The 22701-nt window shown below is 39.6% G+C and overlaps 2 protein-coding genes across 3 annotated transcripts in view; one reads left to right on the forward strand and one right to left on the reverse strand.

Annotated features, from left to right (window-relative positions):
* The window catches only part of LOC115568538 (storkhead-box protein 2-like), a 60622-nt gene extending 51000 nt beyond the window's left edge, over positions 1-9622 (reverse strand). Inside the window, exons 1-2 of one of the 2 annotated variants that reach the window (XM_030395881.1) lie at positions 9230-9622; positions 8597-8684 (exon numbers count right to left, since the gene is read on the reverse strand). In XM_030395881.1, the coding sequence (XP_030251741.1) occupies positions 8597-8645 (49 nt within the window). In that variant the 5' untranslated portion in view covers positions 8646-8684; positions 9230-9622. Of the gene's footprint in view, positions 1-8596 lie in introns of both variants that reach the window. The other variant, XM_030395880.1, reaches the window with a different exon arrangement.
* Positions 9623-11787: 2165 nt separating this feature from the next.
* LOC115568460 (serine protease inhibitor Kazal-type 1-like) lies at positions 11788-16621 on the forward strand. The gene is made up of 4 exons (XM_030395753.1): positions 11788-11931; positions 12479-12570; positions 15659-15768; positions 16463-16621. Exons 1-4 carry the CDS (start codon positions 11883-11885, stop codon positions 16512-16514), a joined length of 303 nt encoding a protein of 100 aa, XP_030251613.1. The 5' UTR covers positions 11788-11882; the 3' UTR covers positions 16515-16621.
* The last annotated feature ends 6080 nt before the right edge of the window (positions 16622-22701 follow it).

Genomic DNA, 22701 nt, shown 5'->3' on the forward strand with positions numbered 1-22701 from the left:
GCGACAGCGAGAGATAACGGAGGCTGTGACATTCATGCTAGCTGAGGACATGTGCCCTATCAGTACAGTTAGCAACCCAGGCTTCAAGACACTGGTCAACACTTTGGACAAGCGGTACGTGTTGCCATCACGCAAACATACAAATATTATTATCATTTACTTTTTTACTTGTTACTAATTTATTTCTGGTTGTTTTTCTAAAAGTTATATTTAAAGTTGAGTTTTGGTGGCTCAATAAATACTTTTTTTGAAATCAATGAATAATCGTGTTTATTAATCGTGATTTCAATATCAATCAAAATAATCGTGATTATTATTTTTTATCATAATCGTCCAGTCCTAATTTCTGGCTGCACTGAACAGCATAAACTACATTACTCTGTTAATGCCTGGTAATTTTGTTAATTGCTTTGTCCTTAGGTTGGACAAGTTTCTGCCTCAGCATGTTGGTAGGTTTGCAGTGAACTGGGATATGATGTCTATTGAAGATCCTCTTGAGTTTCGCAGATGTTCCCGTGACATAGGAATGATGATGTTGTTACGTTTTCTCATCTCCTCCCCTCTGTCTGCTCTGGATCTTTTAGTGGCTTTGAAAAAGGTTGTGTCTGTAGAAACCTTCACTGTACTGTAATAAAGTGGTCGTCAGACAGACGTCAAGTAAGGCACAAATGGTGTCTGGGGGGAATTGCTGTCAGAGTGTTGTCCTATATCAGGTGTTTATTCAGCATCTTAATCGCTTCTTTAGTGGGAATGCATGTAAAAAGTGATGTGACATCATAAGAAACCACTGTTTTCAATAAAGTTTCTATTCGGACAGACACAAAAAATTTTTGAGGAGAGACTATGTACTGGCTTCTGTGTCACTTATTTTCTCAAATCCACGCAGCTGTGATTTTCCTAATTTTCTATCAGATTACATTAAACTTACTTCTCAGATCTCACTAGTTGACACTCCTACAAAAGCCACAAGGTGGCACTTTAATATCACGCTACTTAGAAATAATGGGTACTGTGAGCACTTCAAAAATACCTAAAACTACTTTACAATCTTGTCGTTTGTCAACTCAGTAGAGGATCCTTGAGTTCTATGGACTGAAGTTAAAGGTTTTGTTAGGAATACAACCATGTAATTTTTTTGTCATCGTAATCAAATAAAGTTGGACAAAATAAATAAAATTGAGAATGAGTTGCAAAAGCTAGAACATGGACAGCAGAGGGGAGTATTTTATTAATTAATATGTCAAATATTAATTCATTATTTTATCAATTCAATAATGAATAACTATTTTTAATTCAAATTAAAATAATAATTATTAATTAATTATGGAATTATTAATTCATTATTTCATTACTTTACTTAGGTCGTTTGCCTGCTTTGAGTTTACAAAAATGTGAAAAATATTCTAAAATCATGGCTATCAAATCAGAGCATAGGTATTTGCTCATTTCTTCTTCATAAAATACAAAGTTGTCTAGTTACGATTGATAAATTTGGGCCAATTTTGATAGGGCTTGTCTGATACACCTATTAAAGTCAATTAGAGCGATTTCAGAGTAGTAAGAGGTCCAAAGATCAAATGTGCAAACAATTTGTTGTAAGGCAAGTCTGCAATGAATTAGAAGCTGCTGAAAGACAGGTGTCAGTGTCCACAGTCACAAGTGTTTTGCATCACCATGGGCTGAGAGAAAGAAAGAAGCCCTTGCTTCAGACATGGCACCTTAAAGCTCGATGGAAGTTTGCTGCTGATCACATGGACAAGTAAAAAAACCTTCCGGAGGAAAATTCTGTGGTCAGAGGAAATAAAAGTTAAGATGTTTTGCCACAATGACCAATATATTTGGAAGCGAGAAGGTGAGGCCTTTAACCCCAAAAACACAATACCTACTGTCAAGCATAGTACTTGTAGTATTTTGCTGTGGGGCTGTATTACTTCCAGTGGATCTGGTGCTTCAGAGAAAGTAAATTGAATAATGAAGAGGATAATCTCCAAATTCCTGAAATCAAACCTGAAATCACCTGCCAGAAGATTGGGCTTTGGGTGCAGCTGGGGGTTCCAACAGGAAAATTATCCCAAATACACATCAAAAGTGATAAAGAAATGGCTAAATCATGCTTGAATTCAGGTTTTGGAATGGCCTTCCAAAGTCCTGACTTAAACCCCATTGAGAACATGTGGACTGCGCTGAATAAACAAGCCTGCACCAAGAAGCCAACAAACTTGGTTATGCTTCAACGATTCCGAGGAGTGGTAAAGCTGATGCTTGTGGATGGCTTTCAGAAGCAACTAATTGAGATGAAAATGGCCAATGGACATTTAACCAAATAATATATTGAAGACCTTTAATATTAGCATTATTGATCCAAACTTCATAAATGTTTTTGTGACAAAGTAGTATGTGTTCCACTCATTACATCATAGAAAAATGAGAGCTATAGAATTGCAACTTAAGAATGCCATGATACACATGCTCTTTACTGATGTATGTACACTTTTGACCACTACTGTATGTAACAGAAAATGAAATTCAGCCTGCATTCCATTTTCTGCTTAATATATTTCTGTAAACTAGTTGTAGGCTTTATAATAGGGTTGGGCAACTGGACGAATATAGGATGGTTGTTTATATATGTGTGATAGGTTGTTTGTTGTATTAAACAATTATTATATTATATATATATATATATATATATATATATATATATATATATATATATATATATATATATATATATATATATATATATATATATATATATATATATATATATATATATATATATATACATATACATACATACATACATACATACATACATACACACACACACACACACACATACATGCATACATACATACACACACACCACAACTTATTGAACTTATCTTTTATTTTCTTTACTTATGTATTTTTTTCCTTTCGATGGCGATTGAATTTGGGGCTAGACAATGTTGGCCTAGGAGGGGAGATTGGTTTGGCCTTCTCCTGGCTTCTGGCCCACAGACGCAGTGGAGACCTCTGGTGGGGGCAGCTTAATGTGACTGGCATGTTACCCCTCTCCTTACCTCTTACGATTATAGCAATAAACAAAAATGCAAAATGCAAAAAAGACAAAAAAAAAAACAGAAATAAAAGACAAACACAACAAAGTCAGTCCCTCCTTCTCAGACTTAATGGTCTAAGAGTGGCTGAACATGGAGAGGACAAAAATTGGGCCAGCACTCTCTTTAGGGCCTGGGAGCAGTCCAAAGCTCCAAAACAAACAAACAAACAAACAAACCATGAAGAGGGGATATCCTGGTTGTGCTGCTGGGGATCTTGGGGTTTCGGGGGTGGCCCTTGCTTGACTGTCCTGTGTAGCCATACTCCTCATTGCCAGATATGAATTATTTTATCATCATCATTTAAGCTGTTACTATACTATATCATTTTGCCTATAAGACTCATCGTCTCTTGTCAGCTTCGTATTATTATGGATATTATTATTCAGTGATTCCCACCAACTGCAAAGCAACTTGTGGTGTTAAGGGGGGGGGGCTGTACTAGCAAGGAGGGGTGGGGCTGTGTTTGTGAGACGACAGGGTGGCAGAGAGAGGAGGGAGAGCAGGGAAAGGAAATGCAGCTGAACGGATACACTGCGTTTTTAAGTAGCGCAAAAAAATTAACTGCAAAATGTGGCAGCCGGTCTTGATTCTGTGGTGCACCACCACAAATTAGTCAATGTGTGGGAAACACTGTTATTATTGTTATTATTATTGTTATTATTATTATTATTATATTATTATTATTATCATTATTATTATTATTGTTGTTGTTGTTGTTGTTGTTGTTTTTACTATTACTATTATCATTATTACTACTATTAATATTATATCATCAGTATAATCATCATTATCATTATTATACTATAGCAGTAAGACTGAATATCACTATAATCACCCCAGGCCTTATGTGTTTATGTGCATGCGTGTATGTGTGTGTGTGTGTGTGTGTGCATATACACACACATACAGTGGGTACGGAAAGTATTCAGACCCTTTTAAATTTTTTACTTTTTGTTTCATTGCAGCCATTTGCTAAAATCAAAAAACTTCTCATTAATGTACACCCAGCACCCCATCTTGACAGAAAAAAAAAGAAATGTAGAAATTTTGTCAAATTTATTAAAAAAGAAAAACTGAAATATCACATGGTCATAAGTATTCAGACCCTTTGCTGTGACACTCATATTTAACTCACATACTGTCCATTTCTTCTGATCCTCCTTGAGATGGTAGGAAAGGCACACACCTGTCTATATAAGACCTTACAGCTCACAGTGCATGTCAGAGCAAATGAGAATCATGAGGTCGAAGGAACTGCCCAAGGAGCTCAGAGACAGAATTGTGGCAAGGCACAGATCTGGCCAAGGTTACAAAAGAATTTCTGCAGCACTCAGGGTTCCTAAGAGCACAGTGGCCTCCATAATCCCTAAATGGAAGAAGTTTGGGACGACCAGAACTCTTCCTAGACCTCGCCGTCCAGCCAAACTGAGCAATCGTGGGAGAAGAGCCTTGGTGAGAGAGGTAAAGAAGAACCCAAAGATCACTGTGGCTGAGCTCCAGAGATGCAGTAGGGAGATGGAGAAGTTCCACAAAGTCAACTAACACTGCAGCCCTCCACCAGTCGGGGCTTTATGGCAGAGTGGCCCGACAGAAGCCTCTCCTCAGTGCAAGACATATGAAAGCCTGCATAGAGTTTGCCAAAAAACACATGAAGGACTCCCAGACTATGAGAAATAAGATTTTCTGGTCTGATGAGACCAAGATTGAACTTTTTGGCGTTAATTCTAAGCAGTATGTGTGGAGAAAACCAGGCACTGCTCATCACCTGCCCAATACAATCTCAACAGTGAAACAAGGTGGTGGCAGCATCATGCTATGGGGGTGTTTTTCAGCTGCAGGGACAATACGACTGGTTGCAATTGAAGGAAAGATGAATGCGGCCAAGTACAGAGATATCCTGGAAGAAAACCTCTTCCAGAGTGCTCAGGACCTCAGACTGGGCTGAAGGTTCACCTTCCAACAAGACAATGACCCTAAGCACACAGCTAAAATGAAAAAGGAGTGGCTTCGAAACAACTCTGTGACCATTCTTGACTGGCCCAACCAGAGCCCTGACCTAAACCCAATTGAGCATCTCTGGAGAGACCTGAAAATGGCTGTCCACCAACGTTCACCATCCAATCTGACAGAACTGGAGAGGATCTGCAAGGAAGAATGGCAGAGGATCCCCAAATCCAGGTGTGAAAAACTTGTTGCGTCATTCCCAAGAAGACTCATGGCTGTACTAGCTCAAAAGGGTGCTTCTACTCAGTGTTGTTTTTGTCGACGATGACGAAATTATTTTGTTGACGCCCCTTTTTTCATGACGATAACGAGACGGTGACGAGATAAACATGGCTCTTTGATGACTAAAACATGACGAGACGTGTGTGAGTTTTCGTTGACGAGACGAGAATGGACGTAAATGTTAGTGGGTGGTCTGTCAGGCGTTCAAAATGCATGACATCTCTGCTTAATGTTCGTGTAGCAACTGGACAGCCATGAGACCCGGGAGATGCTAGCGTCTCCTCGGTCTTTGTCTTCTTTGTTGTTCATTTGCTGTTGTAGCAGCAAGCTAGTAACGGTCGCTGCTTTCAAATTAAAAACCCCCCGCTAAGACCCCAGTTCTAAACTCAAATAGGGTGCAATGTAAAGCTCTTATTTTGAAGACAAATCTGTTGTCAATTTTTTTTTTTTATTGAACAATTTAAGTGTACAAAACCACAAGGTATAGAATAACAATCAGCACGTATCAGCACATTTCAACAGTTTTTTCATGAATTGATGCCCTACTTCATCATACAAGAGTGTCACACATAAGTTGTGAAATTAGCAGATCTACAAGTTCAACACATTGCAACACATAAACACCTAAATTAATTTGATAAAAGACTATACTTCTTCTTTTGTTTTTGTTTTTAACTTAAACTGACTAAAACTAGACTAAAACCTGTTTGAGTTTTCGTCGACTAGAACTGGACTAAAACTATCACATATAGAAGTGACTAAAATTTGACTAAAACTAAAAAGCATTTTAGTCCAAAAGACTAAGACTAAGACTAAATCTAAAATGGCTGCCAAAAACAACACTGCTTCTACTCAATACTGAGCAAAGGGTCTGAATACTTATGACCCATGTGATATTTCAGTTTTTCTTTTTTAATAAATTTGACAAAATTTCTACATTTCTGTTTTTTTCTGTCAAGATGGGGTGCTGGGTGTACATTAATGAGAAATAAAATGAACTTTTTTGATTTTAGCAAATGGCTGCAATGAAACAAAGAGTGAAACATTTAACTGTATATACATACATACATAAATACATATATAGTGTAGCATCGTGATTTAAAAGACCCCACACCACGGATCACAAAAAAATTGTGTCCCCTCAGAAGTGTCAAAAGGCAGTTGTTGGCACGTGTGACATGTTAGAGACATGTGAGAAAATGCTGTAAAGTGTATTACAGTTAAACATGTCCTATTTATTGTTTTCTAATTAAACCAACTCAGACAAACCAAAGACACCGGGGTAGATAAACTAGTGACAGCAGTGTCTTTTTCTGCGGGCCGCTGTTATTCTGGTTCTCTCAACTGCACTCTGTTAATTTGCATTTTCTTATCTTAGCTTCAGCTAACTTAATTTCAAGATTCTGAGACTGATCACAGCTAAGCTATCATCATGTAGTGCAGAGGTAATCACCCTTTGCACAGCAATGTACAGTATGTCAGTGGTGACAGAAGACACTTTTCTTGGATGGGTGCAATTAGTGGGAAACAGTGGAGAGTACATTGGTATGTTAATGAGCATCTCCTGCCTTGCGGTGACTCTGAGGGAGCAAACTACCTCAAATTTAAAAAAACATATGGTAACACTGCAACTATGCAATTAAATTTAGTGAATCATTACTTTCTAAATTAGAAGCTACAGTTCAACTGTTTCACACTAAGCTTATTACACTTTCATGAAATAAGCATAAAGATTACGTACACTTTCGGCAATGAATATGAAGGCCAGCTAGTGTCAAACTCTGCAGAGCATTCATAATTCAACACAGTCTGCTCAAACATTTAACTGTAAGGAAATTTTTTTTGACTGGAGGGGGACTCTAGTACAGTATTTGTGTACATGCTAGAGGTCAACCGATTTATCAGGCACCGATAGGCTCTTTTACAATGTTGTATTATCGGCTGAACTTGGCTCCCATACTTGCCAAAGGCTGTATAGCCTACACCGACCACAAGGGGGAGTATGTTACCATTTTGCATGAAGTTTACGCTAAATCAATCCTCATCAATAGAAGCCCACTTCTGCTGAAATCTGTGTGCATGTGCAGACTTTAATTCATATCAAGTTTTTCAGTGTACACTAAGAAAGACTAACCTTTAATCAGTGATATATTTATATCTATGGAATTTTCCACTCCATGAAATACCTTCCACACATTACTCTGTCTAAAGCGTTAAAAAATGGGCTAACATTAAATCTTTGCATTCCTGGGTTAACATCAAATGTTGGAACAGCTGGTTTTACCGGAGGCTGATAAGTGTGGCATTCAACTCAAATTAAAGAATGTGCCCTGCACATCTCTAAAGTTACTCTAATATACTTAGAGTTTCACTGTAACTTATCACAGAGAGGGTGGGAGCAACGAGGGGGAGAGATAGAGGGAGACAGAGAGGGCCCTATGTTCAGTTCAGCAGTTTTAAAAAAAAATAATACCAACAGTTGGTCAATTTCAACAGTTTTACATTGAAATTAAGAAATAAAAACATTTTAAACTTGAATAAAGATGACTTTGTTGTACCTGTCCAGCTTTCACCAACAAAATAAAATTTGCATTTTAATTATAAATATATATTTTTTAATATCGGCAGATTAAGCATCTATTGGCTTCTTCCTTCTCCCTACTACCTCTAGTAAATGCACTAAATTACACTAGAACAAACATATTTTATAAAAAGAAAAGGGACATTTGAGTCATTTTAAGCCTTTTTAAGTCTCTATTTAGTTATAGGTTTACTTTGGGAGATTGAGAGGTGTGAGAGAAAATTTCTTTGGAATGCTGTTAATTAAAGGACCACAAGTAGTGTAGTTTAGAATAAGTGAAGACATCACAGGGGCACAAATAAGACGTATGAAAGCACTAACTAAAAAAAATTACCTAGAATATTAGAGACTGCCAAACACATTTTCGATCCACCTCAATGACTGTCAGGCAATTATGATTAACTTTTCCAATTATGTAATTTCTTATTTATATGGTAATTGTGGCACATCTCACGCTATTTCTATGACTTCTCCGTTTTAAAATTAAGCCTGAATGCAACAAAGCAATAGTTCAACACGCTATGATGATAATGGTGATGATGATGGGCAGCATAAATGTCTAGTTTCTGAATAGAGGAAGTCGTTTCGCACTGTATTAGTAGGAGTACAAGCACACGAAAATTAATCAACACATCAATACCCTAAACCTAAGCAACCAGGGTGGGTGTAACGTCGGAGGCCTTACCCAGGTATTTAATGGTGAATCCCCGAGGTGGATTCAGGGACCTCCGCATCCATCCCTCCCTCAGCACCTCCAGATGGTCCTCCTTTCCCTGTATCAAAAGCACATGCTCGTCTATCCATCCCAGGAAGAAGGTCTCGGAGACAGCCTCGGTAATCCGCTGGTTCCACACATGTTGCTTAGTATTTTCTGCCTTGAAATCGGCAAAAATCTCATAGCCGGTGTGGTGTCTCGGCAGCTCGTCGCTCTCCGATACCCCTGATACCCCCACCGCCTCCCCTGCCCCGACCCTCGTTAACACTATAGCCAGGGAATGGGGAGCTATCTGCAGGAAAGACTCCATTATCGCTTCGGCCTTCTAGCTATCTAGTAAATGCAATATTATCATTGTATTTACCTATCTGAGATACCATTAGACTCGATGGGAAACAGACAGTCCATGTTAGCTAGCAGGGTGTCCAGCTACAAGCTACACTCGTAAGCATCCACATAACCTGAAACTGTCTCGTATGAAGCTATCCGGCTAGCTCCCTTTAGCTCCTTAGCCGTACATGAAACCCATTCTGACTTCAAAGTAACACTATGTCTTCTATTCCGGACGCAATAAATAACCCGGTAACGGAACAAAGTATTTACCTAGGATTCATGGCGAACACAATCCGCCAGAAACGACAGATGTCATTCGTGATTATCGGTGCTACTTAAACCTCCTTCTTACGTTCCCTATCAAGAAACAGAGCTAGTTAGCTGAAGGCTAGCGTGTTCACCTAGGCAACAGAGGCGGTGAGTCCCCCCCACCCCACCCCCCTTCTTGGCATTAAGCAGCAACTGTATCTCGTGGGACGTCTGTTTCTTTAGCGCAGCCTTCACGATGACCGAGGACGCGAGGTGTCTTCAACGACCGGGGAATAATATCCTGTCTCGCGCCTGGCAGTCTCCGGTCCGTTGCGCGAGAACAAAACTGGATGCAGTGCCGCCTCATCCAGGTACAGTCAAGACAGGCATCGTTACCGAGCTGCGTCAAGGGAGTGTTACACAAATCAACACTGTCTTCCGGCACAATTTCAAATTAAAATTTATAATCCAGCAACAAGTCGTTTGGAAACAGTGAGCATTTCACTAAAAGCAGTCATCCTCAGAAAGAGCCCTTAATATACTATTTTATTCTATACATATGTCAAAGCACTGTTTCCATTTTCATTTACATTTTGGGCATTCAGCAGACCCTTTTGTCTAAAGGTACTTGCAATGAGTACAATTGTCACAAGAAAGAAAACGCAACATATCACCTTCGTTAAAGTAAAAAAGAAAAAATAGAGACAATTTTCAAGCCCTTGTCTGAGCATTGTAGCTGCTATTTATCAGGGATATCTTTTTGGGGTGTTAGAGGGAGTCACGTTATGCAGGGTCGAGGTGAAGTGAAAGACTGCAGGGTGCTGGCTTTCAGGGCCATCAACAGAACTGCACCCCTCTACCTCCAAACACAGGTCAGACCACACGCCCCAGAGCAAGCACTTCGCTCCACTACATCAGCTGGCTGGCTTGTACCGCCATAGCTGAGAGCAAACAAAAGTCGCTCAGCAAAGCCGCGACTTGTCTCTGTTTTGACACCTCAGTGGTGGAGCAAACTTCCGACCAATGTCAAGACAGCGGAATCATTCGCCATCTTCTGCAAAAGACTCAAGACTCATTTGGCCATCACCATCGTCTTGAATCGGATGTGGGCCGCAACAGGAAGCCAGTGGAGGTGACCGAGGAGGGGGGTCACATGTGAGAGTTTGGGTAGATTGAAATGGGAGGCAGGCTGCAGCATTCTGGATACGCTGCAACGGTTCGGTCGTGGAAGATGGTAGTCCAGCCAGATATAGGCTGTCAAATATAACTTGCTTCTCCTCATAGCCTGATAAACCCAGGGCTGTCCCAATGCCCAGAATCAGCTATTGTAGCGTGGACAACACTACAACTTGTTCCACTCCACTTACATGAAAAACACCTTTTTAACAAGAGCATAGGCTACTATACACCTACAATCAAGTACTTTCTAAGTACATTCATATACTTAATCTTCAAATCAATACTGACATTTCTTCTTCTATTGAATGAAAATTGAAACTATGATACGATAAGAAAATGTCACCATACGTAAGACAACAAGCAAGACAATATTAAAGCAGACATACACATCTCAGGGAAGAACAAACTAAGGGGAGAGCACATAAATGATAAATAGTGTAAACATCAATATGACTGTGTACCCTAGCATAGTCAACATATTCATAACCAGCAACATTCCACAGTAGCCTAAGATGAGTCCAAGTCATCAACATCGTATCATCATCACATCAATTAACAGTGACAGTCAGCAACAATGTTCATTGAAAACTTCACTGCAACTGGTACAAAAATCTTCACTAAAGCCAGTAACTATAGAGAGAAATTACACTAAAAGCAAAAGACATTATTTAGGCCTCTCGACTGGATAGAGCCCCAATTTACTCTACAATCTGTAGCCCACATCTTACCAAAATTAGTTTAGTTTTTGCTACTGTGGCTTTCAGAATGTATGACATGTCATCACTTGAAAAAAGTAATGATTACAAGGTGACATGGAGTAGTGAACATATCTTGGCTATGGCTGTGATTCAGACTGGCAGCAACCAGCTGAAATAGAGTTACAACATAAAGTAACAAAGCACCAATTTGTGTCATCATTTTTACAATTGTTAGTTGTGGGTTGAAGAGAGACGATATTATTAGTCTGAACATATCTCTCCTAAGTCAGTGGTCAGTGAAATGTGGCCTGTATGAAGACGTCATTTCAACACAAAATTTGATATGAAAATGTTGTGAATATTTTTTTTCCTTTTTTGCATATTGTCGAGAATAAAAGGTGTCTTTAGAGCAAAAGCAAAAACTGCTATTATACATTTAATAGTCAGTCAGGGATCAAACCACCAACTTTCTTGCTGCCAACCCACTGCTCTACCTGTTATTCCATCACATCTTGATATACTTACTATCACATATAATGGTTAACTAATGTTCAAGGTTCACTGACTGATTTATTTTATGCCTAAATTAAAACGTTTAAACCCAACCGCATGCTGTGATATTACTTGGGAACATTATTTTAGAAGCTCAAGTTCTTTATGAGTCTCTATTGACTCCATGCCCCTGGCCTTCACAATGCAGCCAATCACAGGACAGTAACAGCCAGCTACGATAGAAAAACACCCTGTGTGAAACAAACACCTGCTGCCTACAGACACACGTACACACACTGGAAGTCATGAAGCTGACTGTGCTGATCGGTTCTGCCCTGTTGCTCTCTGTTTATGGTGAGTTTAAAGTGATTATCTTAACAAGTAATCTAGTCTCATGTTTTTAAAACACATTTTGCCAGCTGTCAGACATTTTCCACTTGTTTCTGATGGAATTTTCCTGTAATACAGAGCACAGTGTTATTGACGTTTTAAATAAGATAACATTTTAGGACTCATTAAGAATCAAAGTGATGTCTTTCATGTGAGCTGAAGAGAGCAGTTTGGTTTGTTGGTGTTACTAATTAAAACAGAAGAAGAAGTTAAACATGTGTTTTGGACCTGTGCCAGAACGTTACACCTAGCTGTGGTGGATTGTATTTTTCTCACTTGTTTGTGGTTCAGCTGGTTTAAGCAGCCGTGCTTATTTGGTACTTGGCCAAACAGCCCACAGATAACAATGATAACATGTAAACTCAGACCAGATTATTATACAGCCTAGCCATACTGATACACTACCATCACAAGTACAGCAGGGCAAACGTGTGTTTGTGTGTGCGTGTGTGTGTGTGTGTGTGTGTGTGTGTGTGTGTGTGTGTGTGTGTGTGTGTGTGTCTGTGTGTAGTCCTGTCCCTGGAGGATGAGACCTTTTCAGACAGTGATGAGACAATGATGACTGGAAAATCAGGAGAAGAACCTCTGGCTTACCCAAATGAGGTAAGATTGAGGATGGATGATCTAATTCTGTACTTTTATTTTTAATACTGGTTGACAAAAGATAATGTGCTCAGTTTAATTTGAAAACTCGTCTTTAACTCTCGCTTTAAATTCTAGTCTGGTGTCTGATTGCCTGGCCTTAGGCCCATGGGGCTCAGCCAAGAACAGCCCAGACTTAGTGCCATTATGTTGGAGTTTTCTACAATCAACTCTGTGTGACTGGAAGTTGCAAGTTCACAGGGGAAGATGTCATAGGTGATAATCTGTCCTTCTTAAACTGTGCAGTGCAGCACTTAAAACCTGTAGCTGTAGTGTCTCAGGCCTAAATACAGCTCTGATTTACTTGTGTTTAAGAAGCATCCAAACCCCTCAGGTCATCTGACAGTTATACAGATGCAGCCGCTTAAAGCTTCCCGTTCCATACCCTACATTCATCAAACAAAAGAGAAATGTCCCACACTTCAACCAACAAAGCAACCTTACAAGACCAAACAACAGTAACGTGTTAGCAGGTAGTGTCTTCAGCATCATATATGCAGCATCCATCCGTGAAAAGATTCTGTCATCATGTCTGTCCTACCTCTTCATCACATTTCTGCCCAATGAACAGCATCTGTCTCCAGCAGCAGAGTCAAACGGCTCCCCCAAGTTAAATGGCGGTGATTATGGGATTCAGAGCAAAACATTTAAACTCACATGTATTTGGTCACCTTCCACTTTTGTGTTGTTGTAGTTACTGAAGAATAATCACTGCACCGGTCATGCATGGTGGGTCAGGATCTCAATCACAACACTTTATAAGAGAGTCCATAATGTTGTGGAAACCAGTTGCAATGGTTTATCTATCCACCAGTAGCAGCAGTGAAGCGTTACTTCAGTCGGAAATCAGCTGTTCTTACTGTATCATAGGCACGCAGTATTTGACATGTGTGAACCGTTTTCCTGATGGTGGAGAGGATGGGAGGCACCCCTGATTATGTTCAGTGCCCTGCTCCTGCAGTGGCTTTGGAAGAGTTCTTGGACAGAGGAGAGGGAAACTCCGAAGACCCTTTCAAGTGCTTCCTAAATTATTAGAAATGTTTGGATTACACAAGTCTGAAGCAATCCTAACAGGGGCGGTTCTAGGGGGGGGGGGCCAACAGGGGCCAGTGCCCCTGTAACTCTGAGTCTGGACCCCCCTGTGGCCCCCCTGACAGGGAGTCAGCATTAATAACACAATGACAGATTTCTTGCAATGATTTTGTTCTGAAGGGAAAGGCAGAAATAAAGTGTCTCAGCAGTTTACTACCCAATCAAAATTGCTGAAATTGTAAACACTGCTTTGTCTGAATGAGGGATTTATCCTTTTTTCCGGGTTGTATGTGCCCCCTTACAAAAAAGCCGGCCCCAACCTGGCCCCCCTATTAAAACTGGTCTAGAACCCCCACTGAATCCTAAGCAAAACAAAACAAAGACAAAAACATTTGCTCATGGTGGTGCAACTTTCAATGAAGCAATGATGATCCAGTCCTTGCTGAGTCTGCCTTGAATGCTCCAGAGATCTTGGGTTTTCCATAGACCTTGGTGTTAAAAATTCCAAAAGCTGAAATGTATAGAATTATGTTGATGTAATCATTTTTAGAATCCACAACAGGTTTTTACTGAAACAAAATATTTTTGCTTTAAACACAAAAAACGCATTTTCACTGTGGCTCTTGGATTGTCACACACACCTGACGGTTTGGTCTACCAGTAATCTAACAGCATGAAAAATTGCATTTATACAATAACAAACAAGACAAAAATAACTTTTTCAGCTTTTATACTATAATAGTTTGTAAAAAATACCACTACAGATAAAGTCACAAGCACTTTTTTAAATATTTTTCTGTTAAATTTGAATTCCCCAGCCATATCACTTTAACTTCCACGCAGTTCTGTTGAAAAAACAAAAAGCTGAAGGGTAATATTGATGACCTTATGGTATATGGTAGATAATCTTTGAATATGCTTGGTCCATGATCATATTTGTATTTGAATTATTTGGTTTGAATATTTCACTGACACATGAAATATTACACTCAAGTGACACATTTTCAGCACTGTATACATTTTTCTCTCTACCAGCTGAGCTACTGGGGTGTTGAACTTTTTAATCAGAACAAAAAGATCTTCATTGACTGACTTCATGGGCTTAAACATACTAAATAAACACAGTCTTAGTTTTCATGACTGAATAAACAAATGGTCCATTTCATAAATAACATATAGTATATGTTATGTTATATGATATATAATTCTCAAATAATAACTATTATGCATCAATGTGTTATTAACTTTGGGGCTGCAGCAGGTAAAGGATAAAATAATTCATACAATTTAATTTAACCTAGCTACAACTTTAGATGATTGATGTGAAATATAAATAACCTAAGACTAGTGACCAGTAGGCCTAATGCTAACTAAAGCAACTAAAGCTTTAAAGTGGAATAAAAGTGGAATATTTGCCTCTGAGATACAATGGAGAGAAGAGTAGAAGAATAAGGTTTAGCTTTAAAGGATCTATATCCTGGAGAGCGCAGAGAAGCCAACACTGGTTAAGGATGAGGAGAGGAACAGGGTTAACTCAATAAAACAACAAAGTAGCACTAGGAAATAAAACTGGCTTGAAAAGTAACTGCAACAAATGCAGAGTTACAGGTGTGTGTGTCCAGCTCCAGCCCTCCAGGGAAACCACGTTTCAGCCTAAGTTGCACCTCTGAAACTCACAAGCACAATTCCACAACAAACAGGAAAAAAGTCCATACCAAAAAAGCTAAATCATGACATATATTTCATCATTATTAGCAATTTTCTGTATTATAATTCCCTGAAATGTCATTCAGAACTGGAAGCATTGCATTGTGTTACTACATGTACTGTTGGGCTTTGTTCTCCTCGGTCAAAGTTCATCAAATACTTTAACGTAAGGCATCACATCTCCTGAATCTCCATTTTCACCTGGGTTAATCAGAGAAACCAAAAAAATTCATCAACAATGTCAAACATGATAATTAAAAAAATGTAGTGTTTGATCATTCATCTTCTGACTGTATGTGTTTGTGTCCAGTTGGGTTGTGAGAAGTACGAAGGAAGAGCCTGCACCAAGCAGTATGATCCAGTATGTGGCAGTGATGGAAACACCTATGGCACAGAGTGTGTTCTCTGCAAGCAGAACAGGCATGTAACACACACACACATTTTAATTCAATTTGAAATAACAGCAAATCATTAGAAGATAGTGGACAATTACACAGGATTAAAAAAAGATGTTAACTTCTAAACTATGTGGGAACCTGGTTACTTAATATAAAATGAAGATTTTACAAGCCTGCTGCAGCAGGTGACATAATTGCTAAGCATTTTTATGCACGATTGTGCGTGTGCATTCTATAAGATGGGTATGAGTGAGTAGGCATGTGTGAAAGACAAATACCCTCCGTTAACCTAAGTACCTAAGTTCTAGTACAAAGTGAGCAGAAACTGATTTGCACTGTATTGTTTGGTGAAAGCTTAGCATTATTGTCTCCTGTATATAGGCGTAAAACACTTACAATAACAATAGTGATAGTTTAAGATACTGACTAAAACATTAAGTCAAACATGTAGGCTGCTGTCCCCAGCTGAGCGAGTGAAAGCTCGCTTTTGGGCACAACAAAAGTACAGCAAAAGTCACATGTACAAGGACAGCTAAATCAGAGACTTACCTGAGTTGGACTAAAGAATTATTTTTCCAGGTCTTGTAGTTACTCAGATTTATCGGTCATTAATAAATACAGTTCCACAACTATCCACACACATTTACAAATAATATTGCTGCAATATGTACACACACAAGCCAAACCGAATGGAATGTTCTTTCTTTTTCCTATAGCCAACAGAAGAAGAATGTGAAAGTGGCAAGCAGAGGGCCTTGTCTTCCTTAACCAACTCTGGTGTACAGTGACACACAGGCACACACTTCTCACTGTGTAAGAGGCTGGTGATATGCATTCCCTGTAGCATGTCATCTCAATAAACTTACAAACTGCAACCTTTCTCTTGTGTTATTGTATTTAGAATTGTCTCTCTATTGTAAGTTATTAATTAATAATTTCTATTATTGGGTAAAATTGGGTCATTTCTATTACCCAAACAAGTGTAAGTTCTTCCGTAATTTGTTAGTTAAAAACATAGTCTTATAATGTGTGTTTGTCAACGGGAAGCAGAAAAGTATAGCACTGAGTTGAGGTATCACATGTCAGGCCTAGAATATTCTGCAGGATGAGCCAGTGGAGTGTAAACCTAGTGCTTGGCAGGAAGAATGACTGGTTCTACTTCTGGAACACTAGGCTCATTAAGGTGAACAGCAATCTGTGTATGCGTTATATGATATTGTTTCTTCTGTGCAATGTAATTTAAAAAGGTGGTTTAATGTTTTGATCATTGGGTGACCCTACTCTTAGGACGAGCACAATCAACATCCACTTGTATTAGGATAACTCTGAGGCTTGGTAACAAAAATGGAGAAAAAAAAGAGGATGTTAGAATTAGGGTTGATGGATTAATGTCTCTGCAGAGCAAGTCTTAGCTGTTAAAGGAGGAAAACAATTTTGCACACAACACACCAAAGGCCCAGACCAGTCCTCAAACTCTTCTACCTCCCAGTTCCCTGCTTCTCATCACTCTGCATCCCAGTCCCCTGTTACACAATGCTGTGCACTCGAGCCTTCTACCCTACAGGACTCTGGTGCTCCAAAGCCACCTGCCGCACAGCATTTTATCGTCAAGCGAGTCGAGCCACCTATTGTACAATGTTATGTCTTCGAGCTACTGACCTTACAGCGCGGTGCTGTGAAGTTAATGAAGATGTAGAGGTAGTATTTCTTTTAACTATTTAATTTACCTAACTTCATAGATTGATACAGCACTCAACTCTTAGCATTGCTCCGCGGACTAATACATATAACATGTCTTGGGAAAAGACATAGATCTCATGTAGCATCTAACTCATTGTATAGCTGCGCATTATTATATAGATCCCTATATCACACCAGCCTTCCTTTAGGGCTAACTGATGGGCTGTAAATAAACAAGCTGTTATTCTATATGAAATATTCTGTACCAGCTACAGTATCTCTGGCTGGTCAGTATGTTTCTTTTGTAACAAACACACATTCAATTTCATCAGACATATTAATTGTTTGAACCTTTGGCCTCTTATGAACTCTAACCTGTTCTGAAGGCCACTTCAACAGTAATGTAACAGACTGTAATGTTTGTTAATCTACACACTATTAAACTCTTGGTCCCTGACAGACCAAAACCAGCACTGGAGGCTGTTTAAATCCTGTGAAGGAAAGGTAATAGACTCTACACATGGTCTTTATAATGCTCAGGACGCTTTACCACTCGGCCCGTGTGCGCTTTCACCGGGGGCGGTAAGGCTGGTGGTGGCTGGTCACTGGAGCAGTACAGTATAAAAGTTAATATTTTTATGTATGGTGTTGTAATGTGTGTGTGTGTGTGTGTGTGTGTGTGTGTGTGTGTGTGTGTTTGCGTGTGTGTGTGTCTGTGTCAGAGAAAAACATTCCCTCTCTTTTGAGGACTTGCTGGCATCAGTCTGAGGAAGAACAGAGGCAGATTGTGGGTCACTGGGCTTTGGTAAAATGTTATCTTAGAGGATGTTGGTCAATGTCAAAATGATATATTTGGCTTACCAATGATATTGCACAAGCATTTTATTTGTTTAAAGGAAAAATCTGGAAGTTTAAAAAAAAATGCACTTGTGTCAAGAAAAAATAAACATTCTGACATATGCTGTATGTGAGCAGTTTGCACTAAAATGTATTTTTCTAAGGAAAGTATTTTGATTCTGAGACCAACATAAAGATACGAGTAGAGATATGGGGAGTGGGGAGTATGAGTTAGGAGTTATTTAATTTATGTTGTTTATTTGTGAACAGGAAGCAGGGGCAGTGCTTCAAGAATAAAGAAAAAGAAAAACATCTTTGCAATAGAAGTCACACCTGTTTCAAGGTGCACAGAGCAACTAGAAAAGGATAATAAAAACACTGTGGAATGAGTGCAAAACAGTGTCTTTCCCGTCACAAAGGGGGACATAACTATTCTGCACTTAAATGTAAAGGAATCAGCTCCCCCTACAGCTGAAAGCGGGAATGTCAAGCAACCAGATTCAGATTCTTCCCCCACAACAGATGTGAAACTTGTGGTTGCGCCTAGGTCGGGGGGGGGAGCAACCTGTGCACTTTCAGACATTTCAGTGAACATCAGGTGTGTGAGGAGCAATAAAACTGTAGAATCATACACATTCCTAGACCCAGGCAGTACTGGAACCTTCTGCATGGAAGAGCTGATGAGGGATCTAAAGGTAACAGAGAAAAAGGCCAACATTCTGCTCCGCACCATGGGAAAGGAAGGTACGGTCAGTACACATGTTGTTAAGGGGCTTGAGGTCAGCAGTGTGGATGAGAACAACTTTTTGAAGCTCCCCCAAGTCTTCTCAAAAGCAGAGATTCATTAGGAATAGATTCCACAACAGAGTGACTTAGAGAGATTTGTAGGAGGTTCAGCTCAAGCAGATTGATGCAGGAATAGGTTTGTTAATAGGAACAAACGTACCGAAAGCGCTTGAGCCGTATAAGGTCATCAGCGGCGAAGGTGAGGGGCCATATACCGTAAAGATTGTCCTAGGATGGAGAATCAACGGGCCTCTGTTGAGAGGTGGTCACACCAGTAAAGGAGGCACTGAGTTGCCAGAGGTAACAGTGAATAGGATTTCAGTGGCAAATCCTCACTCGGCAGCAAATAAAGTATGACTTCCTTGAGCATCAGCTGACAGAGAAGTCCGAAATCTCTTGTGAGGACAGGCAATTCATAAAGTCAGTATCACGATCAGTGAAGCTAATTGAGGGCCATTACAGCATCTGCTTTCCCTCAAATAACAAGGAACAACCCGAACAACTGTGAGGTTGCAGTAGAGAGAATGCAATGCCTGAAACGGAAATTAATGTGTGGTGTGCAGGTCCATCAGTGTGAGAGGGCAGGTCCAGCTGAGTAGTATGAGAGCGGCAGATACGGACAATAAGAAAGGTACTCAACTCCATTGTGAAGCAACAAACGATCCATGAGGAGAGGCTACAAACTCTGTTGTACAAGGTTGAGGTATCAATAGCTGCCCCATCACAAGAGTCTCTAATGACCCAAATGACCTGTAGGCCTTAACCCCAAATCATCTGCTGTTGATGAAGGCCAGAACTCTCCTACCACCTTGCTTATTTGACAGAAATAACTTGTACTCCAGACACCAATGGCACCAAGTCCAATACTTGCTGACTTGTACACTACCTCCAACACCAAAGTATATACAGTATCTCACAAAAGTGAGTACACCCTTCACATTTGCAAGGTGGAGGACGATGCTAACATTTTAGCATCCCTACGTTTATGAGAGTGGACTGTTCTTCTCAAATAGGAAAAGTCATATCATCCAGCCAAGAAATAAAAGAAGCAATTGCCGCTTTCTACGAGAGGATGACCATGGCCGAGACCCAAATCAGCAAAGCAGAAGAAGACATCGCCTAGCTGGCTAGCAAGGAATCAATCCTTCAAAAAAAGTCCACAGATTACTAAAATGGACCCCCTTCGCCATCATCATGACATTTCTCAACTATCAAGACAAAGTGAAGGTGATGAAGGTGGCTTGCCAAAAGGGAAAGGAGATGTACCGCAACCAACACGTTAGGTTTTTTTTGTTTTTTTTTTATGTCCACGGAGGTACAGAAACAAGAGACAATGTGACAAGGTGAAGCAACAGCTCCGATAATTAAACATCGACTTTGGACTTATTTTTATTTACAAGATGAGGTTCTTCCACCAGGGTAGCCGCTACCTTTTCCAAACTCCAGCAGAGGTGGAGGGATTCATCCAACGTGTCCACCAGAGTGATTATGAGTGCGTAGACATTCATAAGGTCCACAGCCTGTTATAGCCATAATGTTGCTCACTGAGAAATTAGCCTAAGATGTGTATCCTAAAAACTGACAATTAAGAGCTGGCACTTTTGTTTTGCACTCCCTTTCCTTTAAAAAAATCAAAACAACTACTATATATTTGATAAGACTAAATGTTGTTTACATTAAAGTGCATATTTCATTTAGTTAAGCTATTAGGTGACCACTCTGTTGTTAGCAGGGTCAGCGTGTAAGTTAGTAGCAATAGTAATAGGTCAGTGATTATATCCAAGTCTAGTTATTTTCTGGGAGTGAGGGATAACTGGTACAAACAGGTGGGTAGTCTGGGGGATTTGTTTATAGATATTCAGTGTTTTTAAGGTTTGTCCTGTTTTTCAAGTTGTAAGGTGCTCGCTTTTGTAGATAAGGTTACATGGTATAAACAGGCCTCTTCCACTGAAATGATATTGCGAGGTAAATGAGTAAGATTTTCGATCTGGAGGTGGTCTCATGGAATTTTAGAGGCCTTAGGATATGTATCAAACTAAAACAGTACCATTTAAAAATCATGTTTATACAAGAAACACTGTTAATCTCAAGTGAAACTGCTTGATTAAGGAAAAGATGGCCAGGCCAGGTAATAGCATCTTTTTTTTCATTGCATGCCAGGGGCGTTGCCATGCTTGCTGCCGAATGATAGGCTAGTTATTGATATTAATAGATTAATTCTTGGTAAAATATACATTCACTTCTGGGTTGGGGTTACCATCTCCCCTCCATATGACGTGTATGAACTCTGAGCTTCTATGATTTAGTTTTTTACACTGTAGGGTGTTGTTGTTTTGCTTGATCAGTGTTAGTATTAAGTGTTAAACACTGATCTGATGATGAAAATACTAGCAACTGTGCATCATAATAAATTAGAAGTTGTGAGTGTACAGGCTCCTCTTGCTAACGCACATTATCCTGTGTGGCCATAGGGTGGCGCTGCTGTAGCATATATTTGTACACAGCCCATTATCAGTGGTAAGGAAACACTGATCTTCCTGTTTGTCAAGGAACTCAACTCCCTGTATTAGGACATGAAGGTGTATAGTCAAAAGATGTTCCCAGGTATTAATGTACTGATGTCTCATGTTAATAGCTGACTTGTGCATTCTGCTTGACAGCAATAAACAAACACAGAGGTCCTCCAATGCAGTTGTCTGATGTTGAAGTATGAGACACAAGTCCTACAGAAACACCTCCTGCTCTGGTCTATATGGAAACAGGTGTAGCCACCACAGAGGGGGAATGTTATATAATGAAGTTGAAAGCCCTTCTTGGAAACAAATGACTCTCTATAGACATGGTTTACGCCTAAATGTTCAGGGTGATTTGACACCTGCTGTATGTCTGTAAGTTAGGTGCTGGATCTGATCCCAAAGAATGCACTCTGATGAAGTGTTGCTGTGATGTTAAAGTAGTTATGTTGTTGTCATATAGGTACGTTGATTTCTCCTCATTTCAGATCAAGTCAGTCTGACATTTGTGACCCATAGGCGGTGTAAAGAATAGAGACAAGAAAACACGATCTGATGAAACACAAAAAAGATCTGAATCCCAGAGTGTCAGTGTTGGCAGTTTACAGTACCATGAGGAAATAACACTGAAAGTAAAATTGATGTGATACTGAATGGTTGTATAAAAAAAAGTAATATTGCACCTGATAATCAGCGTAATGAAGCACATGTTATATTGTACATGATAATAGTAATGATTACTAATATTGCATGATATTGAGATCACACCAGCAGCAATGCCTGCCAATATGTTTATGACTGCTCAGTAGTGATCACTGCATTACTACATGAAACCACACCAATCTTGGCTGCCTTCATTTTGATATCAACTACACACATTGTTGTTAAGCTATCATGTAAAAAAATCTGTCCGCAGACAGACAGACAGAGAGACAACGTGAAAACAATACCAGCTGCCCTTGAGTGGATGTGAATGGTTGGAACCAGGTTACAGTGATCTGCAATTTCAAACAAATGTTGGACAAGGGCATAAACTGGGGGGCCAATTGCCGCTTTCCTATATCTTACTTCTCTTCTTCTGGCCTCCTTGCTCTGATGACATCCATGCATGGTTGTGAAGCTACCGCATTGACAAGAGT

Source organism: Sparus aurata, chromosome 18, assembly GCF_900880675.1.
Source record: "Sparus aurata chromosome 18, fSpaAur1.1, whole genome shotgun sequence".
Classification (NCBI taxonomy): Eukaryota; Metazoa; Chordata; class Actinopteri; order Spariformes; family Sparidae; genus Sparus; species Sparus aurata.